This window comes from Ostrea edulis, chromosome 7, assembly GCF_947568905.1.
Source record: "Ostrea edulis chromosome 7, xbOstEdul1.1, whole genome shotgun sequence".
NCBI lineage: Eukaryota > Metazoa > Mollusca > Bivalvia > Ostreida > Ostreidae > Ostrea > Ostrea edulis.
In genome coordinates, this window is record NC_079170.1 from 61,095,508 (window position 1) to 61,111,010 (window position 15,503).

The 15,503-nt window shown below is 34.9% G+C and overlaps 1 protein-coding gene across 1 annotated transcript; it reads right to left on the reverse strand.

The window, feature by feature from the left end:
• Nucleotides 1-11,979: 11,979 nt before the first annotated feature.
• Nucleotides 11,980-14,766, reverse strand: LOC130048723 (acetylcholine receptor subunit alpha-L1-like). The gene is made up of 3 exons (XM_056145766.1): nt 14,756-14,766; nt 14,085-14,623; nt 11,980-12,398 (listed from the first exon to the last, which is right to left on the reverse strand). Exons 1-3 carry the CDS (start codon nt 14,764-14,766, stop codon nt 11,980-11,982), a joined length of 969 nt encoding a protein of 322 aa, XP_056001741.1.
• Nucleotides 14,767-15,503: the final 737 nt, after the last annotated feature.

Consider the following 15,503-nt stretch of genomic DNA (forward strand, 5'->3'; position numbering starts at 1 on the left):
AAGTTTCAATGAGTCTTTCCTGAATTGAGAAATACTTACTGAAGTTACTGTTATCAACAAAAATGTTAACATCATGGTCAGGCATCAAACTTCCACCAAAGTTCGTTTGCTCACAAACCAAACTCTTCCACTTAGGCATTATGGGATAGCGATTTCTTAGGCCGCGTATACTGTGACGTCACTGTAGAATGACGAAAAAACATAACGTCAAACGTAAACAACTTTCAAAACAAGAACGTAAACATCAAGTTCATTACTTTACACAATAATTTGAACAGAGTATCCCTACTTTTTAATGATCTTTTGATAATTTTATGTTTAAAATAAAACCCACACTTTTATATTAATATCAATATCTTCAAACTTTTAACTGCGAACTACTTCTTTAGTGTTATTTGCCTGCGTGATAATCGCGGACTCACAATATACAAATCTGTATATTGTGGTGCGTCACATAGGAGAGGTCTATTCGTAGGTGACGTAATGAGGCCTCGACGGGGAGTTTGGGTCAGGCATCGTAAACATGACTATTCTGACGTCATGAATGGCTACGTCATCCTGAGAACCCGGAAATATCTCTCGGCCTGTATAAATGTATTGGGCGCGGCGTGGATCAAAGAAATAACCAATGAAATTGTGTTTTTCAACGAGCAAAGATATTCCATCATAATGTCATTACTTTAGAAAGAAATATTTAATGTCAGATCAAGGAAACTTCAAAATAAATATGGAATGTCATTTTAATTTTTTTATTTTTGCTTCTAAAGGGGCGATTTCTGCCAGACAAAAAACTAGATTCACATAGTTTTCACTAAGACCCTTTAAAACTAAATATGATGAATGTTGAAACTGATCGAAGTAAAAACATAAGATTATAAATAGACTAACACTCTTTTCTAATGTTATTCACAAATGAAAGTATAGAATCTACATTATAAAACTATTTAAATGTTCATATAAAAAATGCAACATCATGGTGTGGTTTTTAACAGTCGCTTGTCTTTTTTTAACTAAACTACCGATGTTGGATGACAGAAACTTACGAGAGATTTTACCCCCCCCCCCCCTTCCCCTTAACTATACTATGAATTTAGATTTTTATCCTGCCGACATCGCTCTTTTGATCTCGCCCCTTACGTCTGCACACACCCCTCCATCGATTCCTACGCCAGATGTGAGCGGTTGCCATTTTCAGGGGCGAAGAAAAAGATCCCTAAAATATAAACACGAGGTAAATAAAAGTTTAGTACGGTAGAAATCGCGCAAAGAAGATAGGTGAACTTTGCGAACAATAAGCCTATTCATGATGGGCACCGGTCGCAAATCAGTCCCGAGTTTAAAATCCGCATTAATGGTACCCATAGTTACAATAGATACAGTACCGTACTAAAACGGTGTCCAAAATATTTAGATTTTAAAAAAACCCAACTATATATAGACTATACTTCAAAGAAGGATATTTAATCAAAATTATCATCAGAATTTGTTTCACAGGCAGCATCATGTATATCAGACAGTAAGTGGTTTTAACATACACATACACAGTGATGCCTGGAGTACCTAAGGTACCAAATGACACTGCATAATTATATGCTCGCAACATCCAACAGTACGTGTTCCGCATTTCCATTGACATATTAACTGATGTGAATGAGAAACCTCACATGTTTTGTGGTGTAAATCAAATGTGGAATAGTATTTTCTGTATGGTGCAGTATTGCTTTGATTTGGATTCAGTTTTTCCTCAACAAATGTTTTTGAACAGCATTTACAACCTACTGGTACTAGTATACCAAATATAATAAAAGCCTCAGTTCTCGCCTCTTTTGGTACAACTCTGAGGCCGTTTTTACAGTTACAGAACGCACATTTGCTGTTAGATTTCCCAGCAAGTACAAATGGAACAGAAACAGACACTTGATTTGTTTTTGTTTTTGTACTCAACTGTAATACCCTGTGCCTTTTAAACAGTCTGCACTGGCCGCATACATGTATTTGGTTTTTGTCATGATCTCTTCAAGTGACTTTTAAAGCATTGTTGAAATTGTTCTCTTTAACTTTCCTTTAAGTTGTCGTTTACATAAACAACATCCATACTTCACAGGAGCTGCATGTTGGAATCAATTACTTGTGATCGTCATTTAGATACCATGAGTAAAACTTAGCATAAAATGCCAGAGACAAATAATCATGGGGAGTCTAGTAATTTATAAGAAGAAGAAAATAGGTAGGAAAAATTAGTATTCTAACCACAGATATGCAATTTGGGCCCGCCAAAAACTTCACTGAGACTGCCGCTATACCACCTAGGATATCCAACCCATGAAGAATTAACGAATTTCAAGCTATCTAAAGTCACCCGTCGTGGACATGGAAATTTTCTTGATAATACGACAAAAGTTATACACAAAAAGTAAGTTTTTTTATAGAGTGGGTCAAGTCTCCATACTTTTATTTACAAAACATACAATACCTGAACATGTACTAACATATTTTACTATGGAGACTTGACCCACTCCATATGAAAAATCTGGTTGGAGAAGTTATTTTGTGCGTTTTTCGCGTATACGTGATTTCAAATAGGATTTTTTTCAATGTCCCTTTGAAATAGGCATATTGGAAAATATGGATTGATTGTTTTAACTAGAATGGAAATTTTTTAGAGGTTCCGGTCACGTGATGGCAGTAGGCTGACGTACTTTTAAGCGCTCCGCTAAAAATTCGATTTTGTTTCTCAAAAACTTTATAAAAGCTTCAAAAGACGCCTAATCAAATAAAAGACCGATTTGTGCATGTTTCTGTGGAATTTCTGTGCTATTCTTTGCGGTTTTGACTTTGTATTCCTTGAAGTATAAAAATCATCGTGAGCAGAGATCTACTCACTGGAATATCGGAGAACATGGACGGGAAAGAGAAAACAGAGAAAAAGAATGAGAAACGAGTAGATCGCAGCGGAAAATCTCTAGAGAAAAGGTTGGTACAGAGTCAACTGACGATAGATTCGGTACCATCATCTATAAGAACTTTAAGAAGTACGAATGTCTCGGACAAAAGGCTACAACAACGGACTAGTAGTTCCGACGCAGAACCCACGACACCCACGTCTCCAGGTGCCGACATATCGGGTGAGTTAAAAAGAATTCATGAAAGCCTAACAGAGATCAGGGAATCTATGGTAAAGAAAGACGATATCAAAAGCATAGTTGCAGTGATTATGTCAGAAATGAAGGGAGAAATAAAAAATGAAATCTCGGATGTTAAAGAGGCACTAACAAAAGAAGTCATTGAAAGCGTGAAAGCTCAGGTGAAAGACGAATTTGAAAGCAGAGTCGACCAAAAAGTAAAAACGTTTGTGTCGAAAACTAAAGAAATTGAAGATGGGGTGAATATGGACTTTAATAAACATAAGAGAGAAGTTTCAAGAACACCTTAAAGAATTGAGATCATTACAGAGCACGATGAAAAGATATCGATCCCTGACGGAATCAGCGTTGACCCTCGCTAATCACAACCAGCAGTATTCTCAGAAAAACAATATAAAATTTCTAGGATGGAAGGAGAAACCACAAGAAAACCTTCGAGAAGAACTGTGCGTCATAATGAAGGAAGCAGCGAAAGTGACCATCGACCCCGCTGATATTTTAGCCATTCACAGAATTCCAGGGGCGAAAGCAAAAATCAGACCAGTAATTGCAAAATTCAAAAACTCAGAATCTAAAATTACAGTTATTCGAAACAGGTCTAAGGAAGAAGTCAAAAAAACGCTTCAAGATGTTCGATCATATAACACAGATGAACTCTCAATTACTAAGAGATCTCAACAACGACGAGAAAATCCAGAGTGCCTGGTACTACAACGGAAAAATTTTCGGGTTGGACCAGAAAGGTGTTCGACACAAGTTTGATATTATGGACACAGCCTGTTACCCTGTAGAAAGCTAAACAAACTTTAAATTTCCATGCGGGAGCAACAAATTTGGATCGGGTTTGAAATACCATTATCTGATGAGCGACAGGACCGGGATCGGGATCATCGAACTGATACAAATTGTTTACATGTGTTTGTGTTATTATGTGAGTGTTAGTGTGTGTGAATGGGTAAACGATGGACGGGTAAGTTACTTGCTGAAAATGCCTAGATGTTTAGTTGTTTTACTTATTTTTCTGCGATGTCGTTGTCTGAAAATATTTCAATAGCCACAGTGAACTGTCAGGGGCTGGCAACTCCATCTAAACGTAAAGATGTTATTAATTACTTGAAACAAAAGCGTTTTTCTATTATATGTCTACAAGATACTCATTTTATTTCTGAATGTGAACCATATATTGAATCACAGTGGGGATACAAATGTATTTTTAATTCTTATATGTCAAACTCAAGGGGTGTGTGCATCTTGTTCAACAATAACTTTGAGTTTAAAATTCATGGTGTAAAAAGGGATTGTGAAGGTAATTTACTTGCACTTGATATGACAATTGAAGAAAACAAAGTAACTCTTATTAATATATACGGGCCTAATACTGATAACCCTCAATTTTACGAAAATGTACGAAATATTTTCTTGGAATATGACAATGAATATTTTATTCTATGTGGTGACTTTAACCTCACATTAAACCCTTCACTGGATACTTATAACTATTGTGGAATAATAATCCCAAAGCACGTGCTAAAGTTCTAGAAATCATGGACGATCTACAACTTTTAGATTACTACAGAGTGCTAAATCCAGATAAAAAAGCTTATACATGGCGGGAAAAAAATCCCTTAAAACAAAGTCGCCTTGACTACTTTCTTGTATCTGATAGTTTGTCAAATTTGGTTGAAAACTGTACCATAAAGCCAGGATATAGATCTGATCATTCTGTTGTTATTCTTGAATTAAAATTTAATCCCTTTACAAGAGGGAGTGGCCTTTGGAAATTTAATAACAATTTATTAACAGACAAAAAATATGTTATGAAGGTCAAAGAAACTATTCAATCTGTTACTAGCCAATATTTGGATAACATAGATAATATAAATTTTCAGTGCAAAAACGATATTGATGAAAGTTTATTTCTGGAGGTTTTAATGATGGAAATTAGGGGAATTACTATATCATACTCAGCATTTAAGAAAAGAGAAAAAGACATCAAAGAAAAGAAACTTTTAGATGAAATTGAAATTTTAGAGTCTGACTCTCCTATTGATTTTGATATTCTAGATGAGAAGAGAGCAGCTCTTGAAAACATTAGAAAAGAAAAGCTACAATGTCACATGATAAGGTCTCGTGCACGTTGGATAGAGGAAGGGGAAAAACCTTCAAAATACTTTTGTAATTTAGAATCCCGAAATTATTTAAATAAAACTATCAAAAAAAATTCAGTTGGATACTGGTACAATCTACAAACAGTCAGATATATTAGAAGGTGTCAAGAAATATTATGAAGCCTTATATACTAATAATGATTTTAACTTAATTAATGTCGACCTGGAAAGCATCATCTCAGATTACAATTCTCCTAAGTTAGATACACATGCAACCAAAAAACTGGAGGATGATATTGAAGAAGCAGAGGTTCTTAAAGTATTAAAAAATATGAAAAACAACAAATCCCCGGGTAGCGATGGTTATACAACTGAATTCTTTAAAAAAATTCGGAATGACATTAAATATTATGTTGTTAGAGCTATTAATTGTATATATCATAAGAGGGAACTTCCTTATTTCGCAAATACTAGGAATCATTTCATGCTTACCTAAAGGGGATAAACCAAGACAGTTTTTAAAAAACTGGCGACCAATTACACTTTTAAATGTATTATACAAAATTATATCTGGTTGTCTCAGCTTTAGAATTAAACAAGTTTTGGATTATATAATATCCGATACACAGTCTGGTTTTTTAAAAGGTAGATATATAGGGGAGAATACTCGATTTATATATGATATTATGTCATACACTGAAAGAAATAATATCCCAGGCCTTCTAGTTCTCATTGATTTCGAAAAGGCCTTCGACTCAATGTCATGGTCATTCATATATAAAGTTTTAAAGTATTTTGGTTTGGGGGAAAACTTTATTCAATGGATAAAAATCTTAAACACAAATTTCAGAGCCTCAGTTTTACAGAGTGGCTTTTTATCTGAACAGTTTGATATACAAAGGGGATGTAGGCAGGGTGATCCCATTGCACCTTATTTATTCATCCTATGTGCAGAATTTCTTGCAATATTAATTAAACAAAACAAAAGTATATAAAAGGCATATGTACAGAAAACACAGAACACAAAATATCACAATATGCAGATGATTCTTCACTAGCCCTTGACGGATCACCTGAATCGCTTTTTGCAGCTCTAGATACGATAGAATTTTTTTTCCAGTTTTTCTGGTCTAAGGATTAATTCTTCTAAAACAAAAATTGTTTGGATTGGTTCAAAGAAATTTTCAGATCAAGTTTTTCACCATACAAGATGGAAATTAGATTGGGGATCAACAACTTTTAATTTATTGGGTATTAATTTTTCAGTTGACCTTACAGAAATTGAAGATATAAATTTCGGAATTCAAATACCAAAAATCGTTGCTCTTACTGAACAGTGAAAAAGAAGGATTCTTACTCCCATTGGGCGGGCTACTGTCATTAAAACCTTGCTTATTCCAAAATTGAATCATTTGTTTATATCACTTCCTACTCCAAAGAAAGAAACAATCTCTTATTTATACAAAATTATTTTTGAATTCCTATGGAAATCTAGTGTAGATAAAGTTAAGAGGTCTGTGATAACACAAGACTATCTATCGGGTGGTATCAAGATGGTTGATATAAGCAATTTTATTACATCATTGAAATGCTCTTGGATTAAAAGGCTTACTAGGTCCAACTGTCAGAAACCGTGGATGAATATTTTTTTGCCATGTATGGAAATGATATTTTAAAGAAATTATATGACTTTGGAGATAGTTTTATTGTGGAACAATTATGTGTTAAAAGCAATGTTTTTTGGAAGGATGTTTTTAATGCTTGGTTTTTTTATTTGAAGACTAGTCAAAATCTTTCAAATATTAAAAATAATTTTCATAATATTCCAGTGTGGTACAATTCTAATATTAGAATTGCGGGAAAACCTGTGTTTTATGAGAAATGGTATGAAAAGGGGATTAAAGCTGTTCAAGATTTTTTTGATACTGATTGTAACTTCCATACCATAGAAAAATTTCAGTGTTTATACAATCTTCAAGAAGTATGTGTAATGAAATACAATAGCATTATTACTGCAATTTCAAAATATTTAAAACGTCTGTCAATTGATAGACACTCAACCAAACAAAATGTTAATCCATGTATGCCTATATTTTTTGAACCAGTTTTATTACATGAAAGATGTTCTAATATTATTTACAATATTTTAAATGCAAAAGAAGATATCCCAACTTCTATGGGCAAGTGGAAAACTGAACTATCTTCATATGGAGTAGATGATATTTCAGTGCAAGATGTGTTTAAAATTTGTTTCAAAACATCTAGTGATTCTTCTGTTCAGTGGCTACAGTTTAGAATTTTACATAGAATTCTTCCTGTTGGTTATTATTTGAAAAACATTAGTGTTAAAACAGATGATCTCTGTAGATTTTGTACAAGTAATATTGAAACAATAACACATATTTTTACTTCGTGTAATAAGACCCAAACATTGTGGAGTGAGTTAAGTCTTCATATATATAGAATGCAAATTTTTCTTTTACTGGAGAGTTTCAACTTTAGCTTTGATAACTGTCCTTCTGTGGGTTCTAGGCTCGATAAAGTCACCCATCTTCTTTTTCTTTCAAATGGTCTTGAGAATAGAAGCTTTCTAACATTCAGAACACGGTTAGGAAATAATTCTAGCTATAGAGTAAATATGTAATTTCATGTGGCCCAGCCCAAAAATATCATCCGTTTCGTTCCTATATGGTTACTGCAGAGATCTACATGCATTACTGATTCATCAAACCTGAATATTTCTATGTAATTTAATTCTTATCATGTCATATATAGAGAAGCTGTAGAAACACACATTACAGAGTTACCATTATGTCAGATATAGAGAAGCTTTAGAAACACATATCACAGAGTTACCATTATGTCAGATATAGAGAAGCTTTAGAAACACATAGCACAGAGTTACCATTATGTCAGATATAGAGAAGCTTTAGAAACACATAGCACAGAGTTACTATTATGACAAGACGGAGTATCGTGCCCTTTCAAGTAGGGCATTTGCCAAGGTCAAGGTCATTGATTAAAATGTCTTAAATATGTGTCTAGATCTTAATTGTTTTAACATTAAAGCTGTCATTTCGGTATCGAAAATGATTGATGCAAAAGTGATTTACTATTTCAATGACAAAAAATTGGGTTTATAAACTGTTGTTATTAAGTCAATATTTGTGTTAGAAAACCTATCCAGAAGCTGTGAATGAAGTAAAATTACATTATTGTTTTCCCGTACCAAAATTTATTTCTATATAACAAGGTTTATTTTTGATAAAGCAATTTCTGTTAAAAAATGACAATCTTATTATCAATGAAGTACTACATGGTTAAAGGTACATACAAACTATCATAATAACATAATTATTTTCACAACAAAATAAAATTTTCAGATTTACAGCTAATATTACTCTAAATATTCAGTACTTTGAATTTGAAAGAGTCTCCTTCTTATCAAACAAACAAATGCTATATCGGAGAATGGACCCCGTCTTTGTGATATCATCAAATCGTTCATTGTAACAATACTTACCATTTTCACGACTAAGATAAATGTTCTGTGTCTGTCTTATATTCAACTGAGTGCAACTCCCCAGTAAGAATAGAGTTTCATTACCAATGCATATACTTACTTTTGCTCCTTCAAAAATATGTGAGCAATAGCTCTAAAACTTCATTGTTATTTCGGATTTCAAACATTTCGGTTGAGCATCACTGAAGAGACATTATTTGTCGAAATGCGCATCTGGTGCATCAAAATTGGTACCGTATAAGTTTTACATAAAGGAATTGCCGTATTTTAAAATTTTCATTTCAATCGTAAGATTTTTAGCGAAAAAGACCACTGTCGTTAATGGTGAACAACATGAAGTTGATGTTGACGGTGCGTGTAACAGTTGCTAACTGTATAATTAAGCGATGGTTTTTAAGTAACCGTATGATACCATCGTCTCAAGTCACAGTCCGGATATAACTCTCTCCCAGATGGGAGAGGATCGTACATATTGGTCGTGGTAATTGTCGCAATGATGATGATATCAAAAATAATACAAATCAAACCCGTGGTAACGCATTGTCCAAACGCATTGCTACATGTATTCATGAATGAAAATGATATTCTACTAAATAGAAAACAGCGAAATAATTACCTATAGAAACGTATCTTTCCTTTGCGGCACCTCCGTGTAACTGTGAGTAGTACCCTTACACATGTTACAGCTGACGGGAAAATATTGATTTTATCATCACCATGCATACATACATGTATAAACACCATACATACACGGAAATAAATCCAAAAGACGAATCGACAAGTGATATAGAAGACAAATACTAGTAAGCTAATTGTTTACCAAGTGCATTTAAGAATACTAGAAATAGATTTCACATCCTCAGTTCTACCCTGAATATATTACATGTATAGCCAGACTTTACACCTTCCATGACTATGAAAAATGTATGATTATATTGTGAAGCAATTAAAAACCCAACTACCTTTACCGTACCATCACCAGAAACTAACTTACAAATATATACAACCGTATTCCCTCTGGTCATTCTTTATAATTATATGATGCAAATTAATCATCTCCAGACTCGCCGGGTCCTGACCTCGTGTTTATTTATAGTGACCGGTATGGGTACATAGTCCTAGCGAGCTTATGACGAGGCTAAATAATGTGTTCTCGTGCGTGATAGACCCTGCAGTAGGTGGTAGCCTACATTGCACTAATGGCTTGATTTAGGTCTTGATAGGGTGGTATGTTTGTGGTGATGTTTAGTAATTGGTGCCGGTTTATACGTTGTATAGTCATACATCTCATTCAATCAGAACAACAGCATAGTAATTCATTATATACTTTTAATAAAAAACATAAACACATTTTAATTTATTTTAAACATATTTTATTCAGAAATTCGAAAGCATTCGGCAACAGGCATAGCCTGTGTAGGCCCTCTCCACATCAGTAGCATTTCATATAATACATGTACAATACACATACATAGGTACGAAAAACAGCATTGCATTATATACTTATATATGTGATTATTCTTCATTATTTTACATGTATAATAAAAATAATGTAGATTTCAACCAATCCTCAGTTCGGAGTGTTCATTTAATAAATCTAGATGTTTAGATAGTAACTCATGTGCCTGTGATCCTCAAGCAAATCTAGATGTTTAGATAGTAACTCATGTGCCTGTGATCTAGATGTTTAGATAGTAACTCATGTGCCTGTGATCTAGATGTTTAGATAGTAACTCATGTGCCTGTGATCTAGATGTTTAGATAGTAACTCATGTGCCTGTGATCTAGATGTTTAGATAGTAACTCATGTGCCTGTGATCTAGATGTTTAGATAGTAACTCATGTGCCTGTGATCCTCAAGCAAATACTCCGTAATAGATATTATGAAAAAAATAATTCAAGATTGGAATATACATGTAAATGAACTTTCTAAATATGGGATTTAGTGTACATGTACTTGAAGGATTCTTAAATATTTTTATGATGATAATTTGGGCTAGTTGTGTTCTGCGCGTTCGTGCGCAAATCGTGATCACTGTTTTCCAGTAGAATTTCGCTGTGAAAATAAACACTCAAAAGAATTTGAATTTTTTTTAACATTTTAGCTTTATTACTTCTTTTTACGAAAATATTTTACACAAATATCGAGCCTAATCAAAAGTTCGAGGAATGTTTCATGCACTAAACTTTTTCATAGTCAACAAAACTAACGATATTTTGTAGTAAGTATTAAAAAAAAAATTAAAAAATTATATTTTGCCCTGAACTGTTTATATACTAGCGGAAAAAAGAAACTGTGCATTATTTAATATATGAAAAAATAATCTTAAAAAAATAACAATGAACAAATTTTAATTTTTGTGATACTGTTAACAAATGTATTCATTACAACATTTCATGATCCATAATGTTAACGTCGAATAACGTCAATTTCAGCACACTCGAAAGACACTGCATGGTATTCGAACTTGAATTAACAAAGTTAATAACGCGTGTGACCACCATTTGCATATGCTATTATATACTTGAATCCCCTTCACTAAAGGATGCATTGCACCAAGTCTGTTTGACTTTTAGAGGATTTTCAAAATATAACCTCCATTTTTTATTATTCTCAATTATCTGCCCTTTGAAGAGGTTGTACAATAATTCCGAATAACCCAAGGAGGCTCTGAGTCCAGTTTGGTTGAAATCAGCTGCAGACCTGTACGGAAATGAACCGGGGTTCAAACTGACTGGCTACCTAGCATGGCTACGTCAAAGAACGGAATCATTAAAAGATGTGAGTTTTCGGGTCGTATGGGGGTCTAATGAATATTTGAAGGTATGTTTGGACACAAATATAGTAGAAATATATGTTAGGATTTTTTAAATCTATGAGATTGCGATGCAAAACAATAGCGATATAAGCCTCAACTGTGCACACTTTTCGTGCGCCGTAAATCGAAGATATTTATAAGGGGTGGATTTGTAGCTCTCTGATCTGTCCCAGAGAGTTACAGTTATGCATCTAGGTTGAAATAAGCCAAGCATTTTTTGCGAAGATGTTAATTATGTGAATGTTAACGACGACGACGAACAAATTTGATTTAAGAAAAATCTTACTTCACTCACGTTACAATAAATTAAAGCAATGTGGAAGTTTTCACTTACATTGTACTGTGAAAATACTTATTTACATAAACTTGTTTTGCCAGTATCATAATCATAACTCATATTGGATGCCCCAAACGATAAAAAGAACCAAAGAAGTTGTAATGATAAACAGAAAGAACACAATAAATAAAAGGCTGTCCAAAACACACACAAAATCTCCCCACGTAACTTCCTCAGGATTTTCATGCTTTTCGAAATGTGGTACATACTCCACTGCTTTCAGCGAACTCCCCTCTCCATGGATTCTACCAGTTTCTTCCATGCAGACGTGAACTTCTTTTGCGTCACAGGCTACGCTACTACGACCACAACAAGAGTGTCTGGAGCAGCACAACATTTTTCTGAGGCAGCGCACAAATGCCCTAACTCCTGGTGACACCTTGTCTTCTTTGTTGGCTATCTTGGACCCCAAAATAACGATAAAGATGGACAGCGTTGATATCGTCAGAATCATTGTCAAATACATAGCTGCAATGATATCAAATGTACAGTATTTCATAATTACTTTCCATGTCAAGGAAAGCAAACAATGTTAACGTAATACGTTGAACGTGTAGACATTATGCGGTGTGTATGTCGCATTGTAAGTTGGATCTTCGTTTTGTATTTGTAATAATAGCAATTAAAATACCATGCCGTCAAAACAGCTTGTAAGATTAAACGTTAACAGTGCACTTATAAGCTTTGAATGGGACACTATTCATTACGGTATGTGTAAATTTAACATGCCTTCTTTATCATCTATATGTTACAGTTTTAATACAGGATTAACAGTTCTTTTTAAAGAATTCATCCATGTGTAAAGTCGTGATATTTTACTCACAAACTGAATGGAAGTGCTAAGTATTTTTATATATAGTTTGTGAGTAAAATGTCAAGTGTATACACAGATAAATTCTTTAAAAATTCTTTAATCCTTATGATTCGAATTCATTCAAAATATTTTTTTCTTTGGTGATGGTGGTGGTGAGGGGTCTTTATTTTATAATTCAAACCTAAGAACAAACGTATACGAATACATCATTTAAAAAAATCCGTAAATATGGAAACGTTTGTTAAACACAATAAGCAAACATTAGCATACCATATTCAATTTCACAAGAGGTACTGTGAGCAATGCTCACTAAGAATACCCCCCGCTTACCCCAATCTCCCAAAGGGTGTTGGTAATAGGTATAAACTACCTCTTTTCTGAGTGTAAAAAACAAATGGCATGACAAACCGAACCATATTGCTACTTCGATGTCTAGTGCGCTTGACCTTTGACCTTTTGACCCCAAAATCGATAGGGAACATCTTCATCCCATGGGTAGTCCATATGTATGATATGGTGACTGTACGTGGAAAGGATAACGCTTTAGAGCCCGGAAACCATATTGCTACTTCGATGTCCAGTGTGCTTGACCTTTGACCTTTTGACCCAAAAATTGATAGGGAACATCTTCATCCCATGGGTAGTCCATATGTATGATATGGTGACTGTACGTGGAAAGGATAACGCTTTAGAGCCTGGAAACCATATTGCTACTTCGATGTCCAGTGCGCTTGACCTTTGACCTTTTGACCCCAAAATCGATAGGGAACATCTTCATCCCATGGGTAGTCCATATGTATGATATGGTGACTGTACGTGGAAAGGATAACGCTTTAGAGCCCGGAAACCATATTGCTACTTTAATGTCCAGTGCGCTTGACCTTTTGACCCCAAAATCCATAGGGAACATCTTCATCCCATGGGTAGTCCATATATATGATATGGTGACGGTGGGTGGAAAGGATAATGCTTTAGAGCCCGGAAACCGTTGCGTCTACAGACGGACGGACGGACAGACACGGACAACCCGATTCCAGAATACCCCCCACAACTTGTTGCGGGGGGTATAACAATAGCATTTACATATTCAACAATTGATACACCAAAAATGTATGTTCATGCATAACAAACAATAAACACGTGGTATGACCTTCAAATTAAATAAAGAAAGAATAACAGACTGAAAAGTGAACGAGCTTCGAATCTGAACCGAAGTAAACAAGGTACAGTAAACTCTTGTGTGCAGATTGCCTATTAACCATTCAGAAGGCTTCATTATTGAATATGTGTATCAGATTGAAATTCTAAAATAGAGTTAATTATACTGTAGTCGTACTTACATAAATAACACACAGACATAGAGGTGCTGGGGATGTTTTCAGCAATCATGGTCACGTATACAGCATATGATAAAAGGACCGTCAAAGAAAAGTCAATTTTAACGCTTGTCTCTCCAAGTTTGAATACAAATGGAATAAGCATGCCAATCAAAAACACAGGATATACCGAGTTCAGGATGTGGAACAAAAGACGTCTTCTTAACTGAAGTTGAAATGCTATGCTGGAAAATTTGTACCCGTTCCTTGACTTGGTTTGCTGCAATGACGGAGCTTCCCCAATGGAAACAATTTCCCATTCTCCATTGCGAACGTATTCGGAGAGATCTACAGCGGGTTTATCGAATCGAAGATCAATTTCACCCTGAGTGTACCCGGATGTTGTGATTTTGATGTAACATATCTGTCTGTCCAGTGGATAGTATCTGACGTCACATTCACAGGAAACATGGTACACCCTGGAAAGAGTTCGGCTTACCTGTCCAGTAGGTGTAATTCTCATTGGCATGTTCTCAGCCGAGATGACAGCTAAGTCTTCTACACTGTGAATTAAAACATAGGGTACAATGAAGACAAATGATTACAAACAGCTAGTAGTATAGATCATATGGACATATAAATATCATAACCGATTGTTGTCTATCTATGGTGATGCCCCATATACATGTACGTACCTAGTCCACATGGTCTTGAAACAAAACAATATGCGGACGATAAATCTAGTCGTATACCAAGCAATCAAAACAAGAGTTTCCAAAGATTGATATACATTCCTGTCTGTATATAACAAGTTGATGTCCTTAAAAAACGCATGCTCATTATAATAGTGTAGTGATTTTGGGGGTTGGATTTTTGGTATTTCTAGTCAGGCTCGGAGTCCTCTGAGCCTGCACGTGCAACTGTATATCTCTTACCCGCGAACTCTAAGGAGAGCAGACGTGCTTTAGAAAGAGCAGCACTATAGTTCGTGTATTCGTTGACCCTTTGTAAGTTGTCCTGTTTATTTGTTAATACATGTGTTTATAAGTGTTTTTCCGGTGTTCTTGTGTATAGGAAAACACTTCATTATCGTCGTCGGTAGGATGTTTTGCCCACCTGCTCCGCGGATCATAGCGAGGGCCGCATGGTCGCAGGTGGGAACCATTTTGAAATGCTAGGATTAGGCTAGTTTTGTTAACTGATCAATTTTGTTGTTTCGTATCGATAGGGAATCGATAGTGATTTTTATTATGCAATTGTAATTGATTAGTTTGTTATATGTTGATTGTGATAGCTGTGTGGCAGCAGGCCTAGGTTTATCAGGTGCTATATTGTTTACATTGCATTGTTGTGTATTGCGTTCTAGGCAGTTAGGTGGGTAGATATGGAACGGAAACAGTGGTCGTTTGGTCGAGGTAGGGGGAGTCCCGGGTTGTTGAGTGG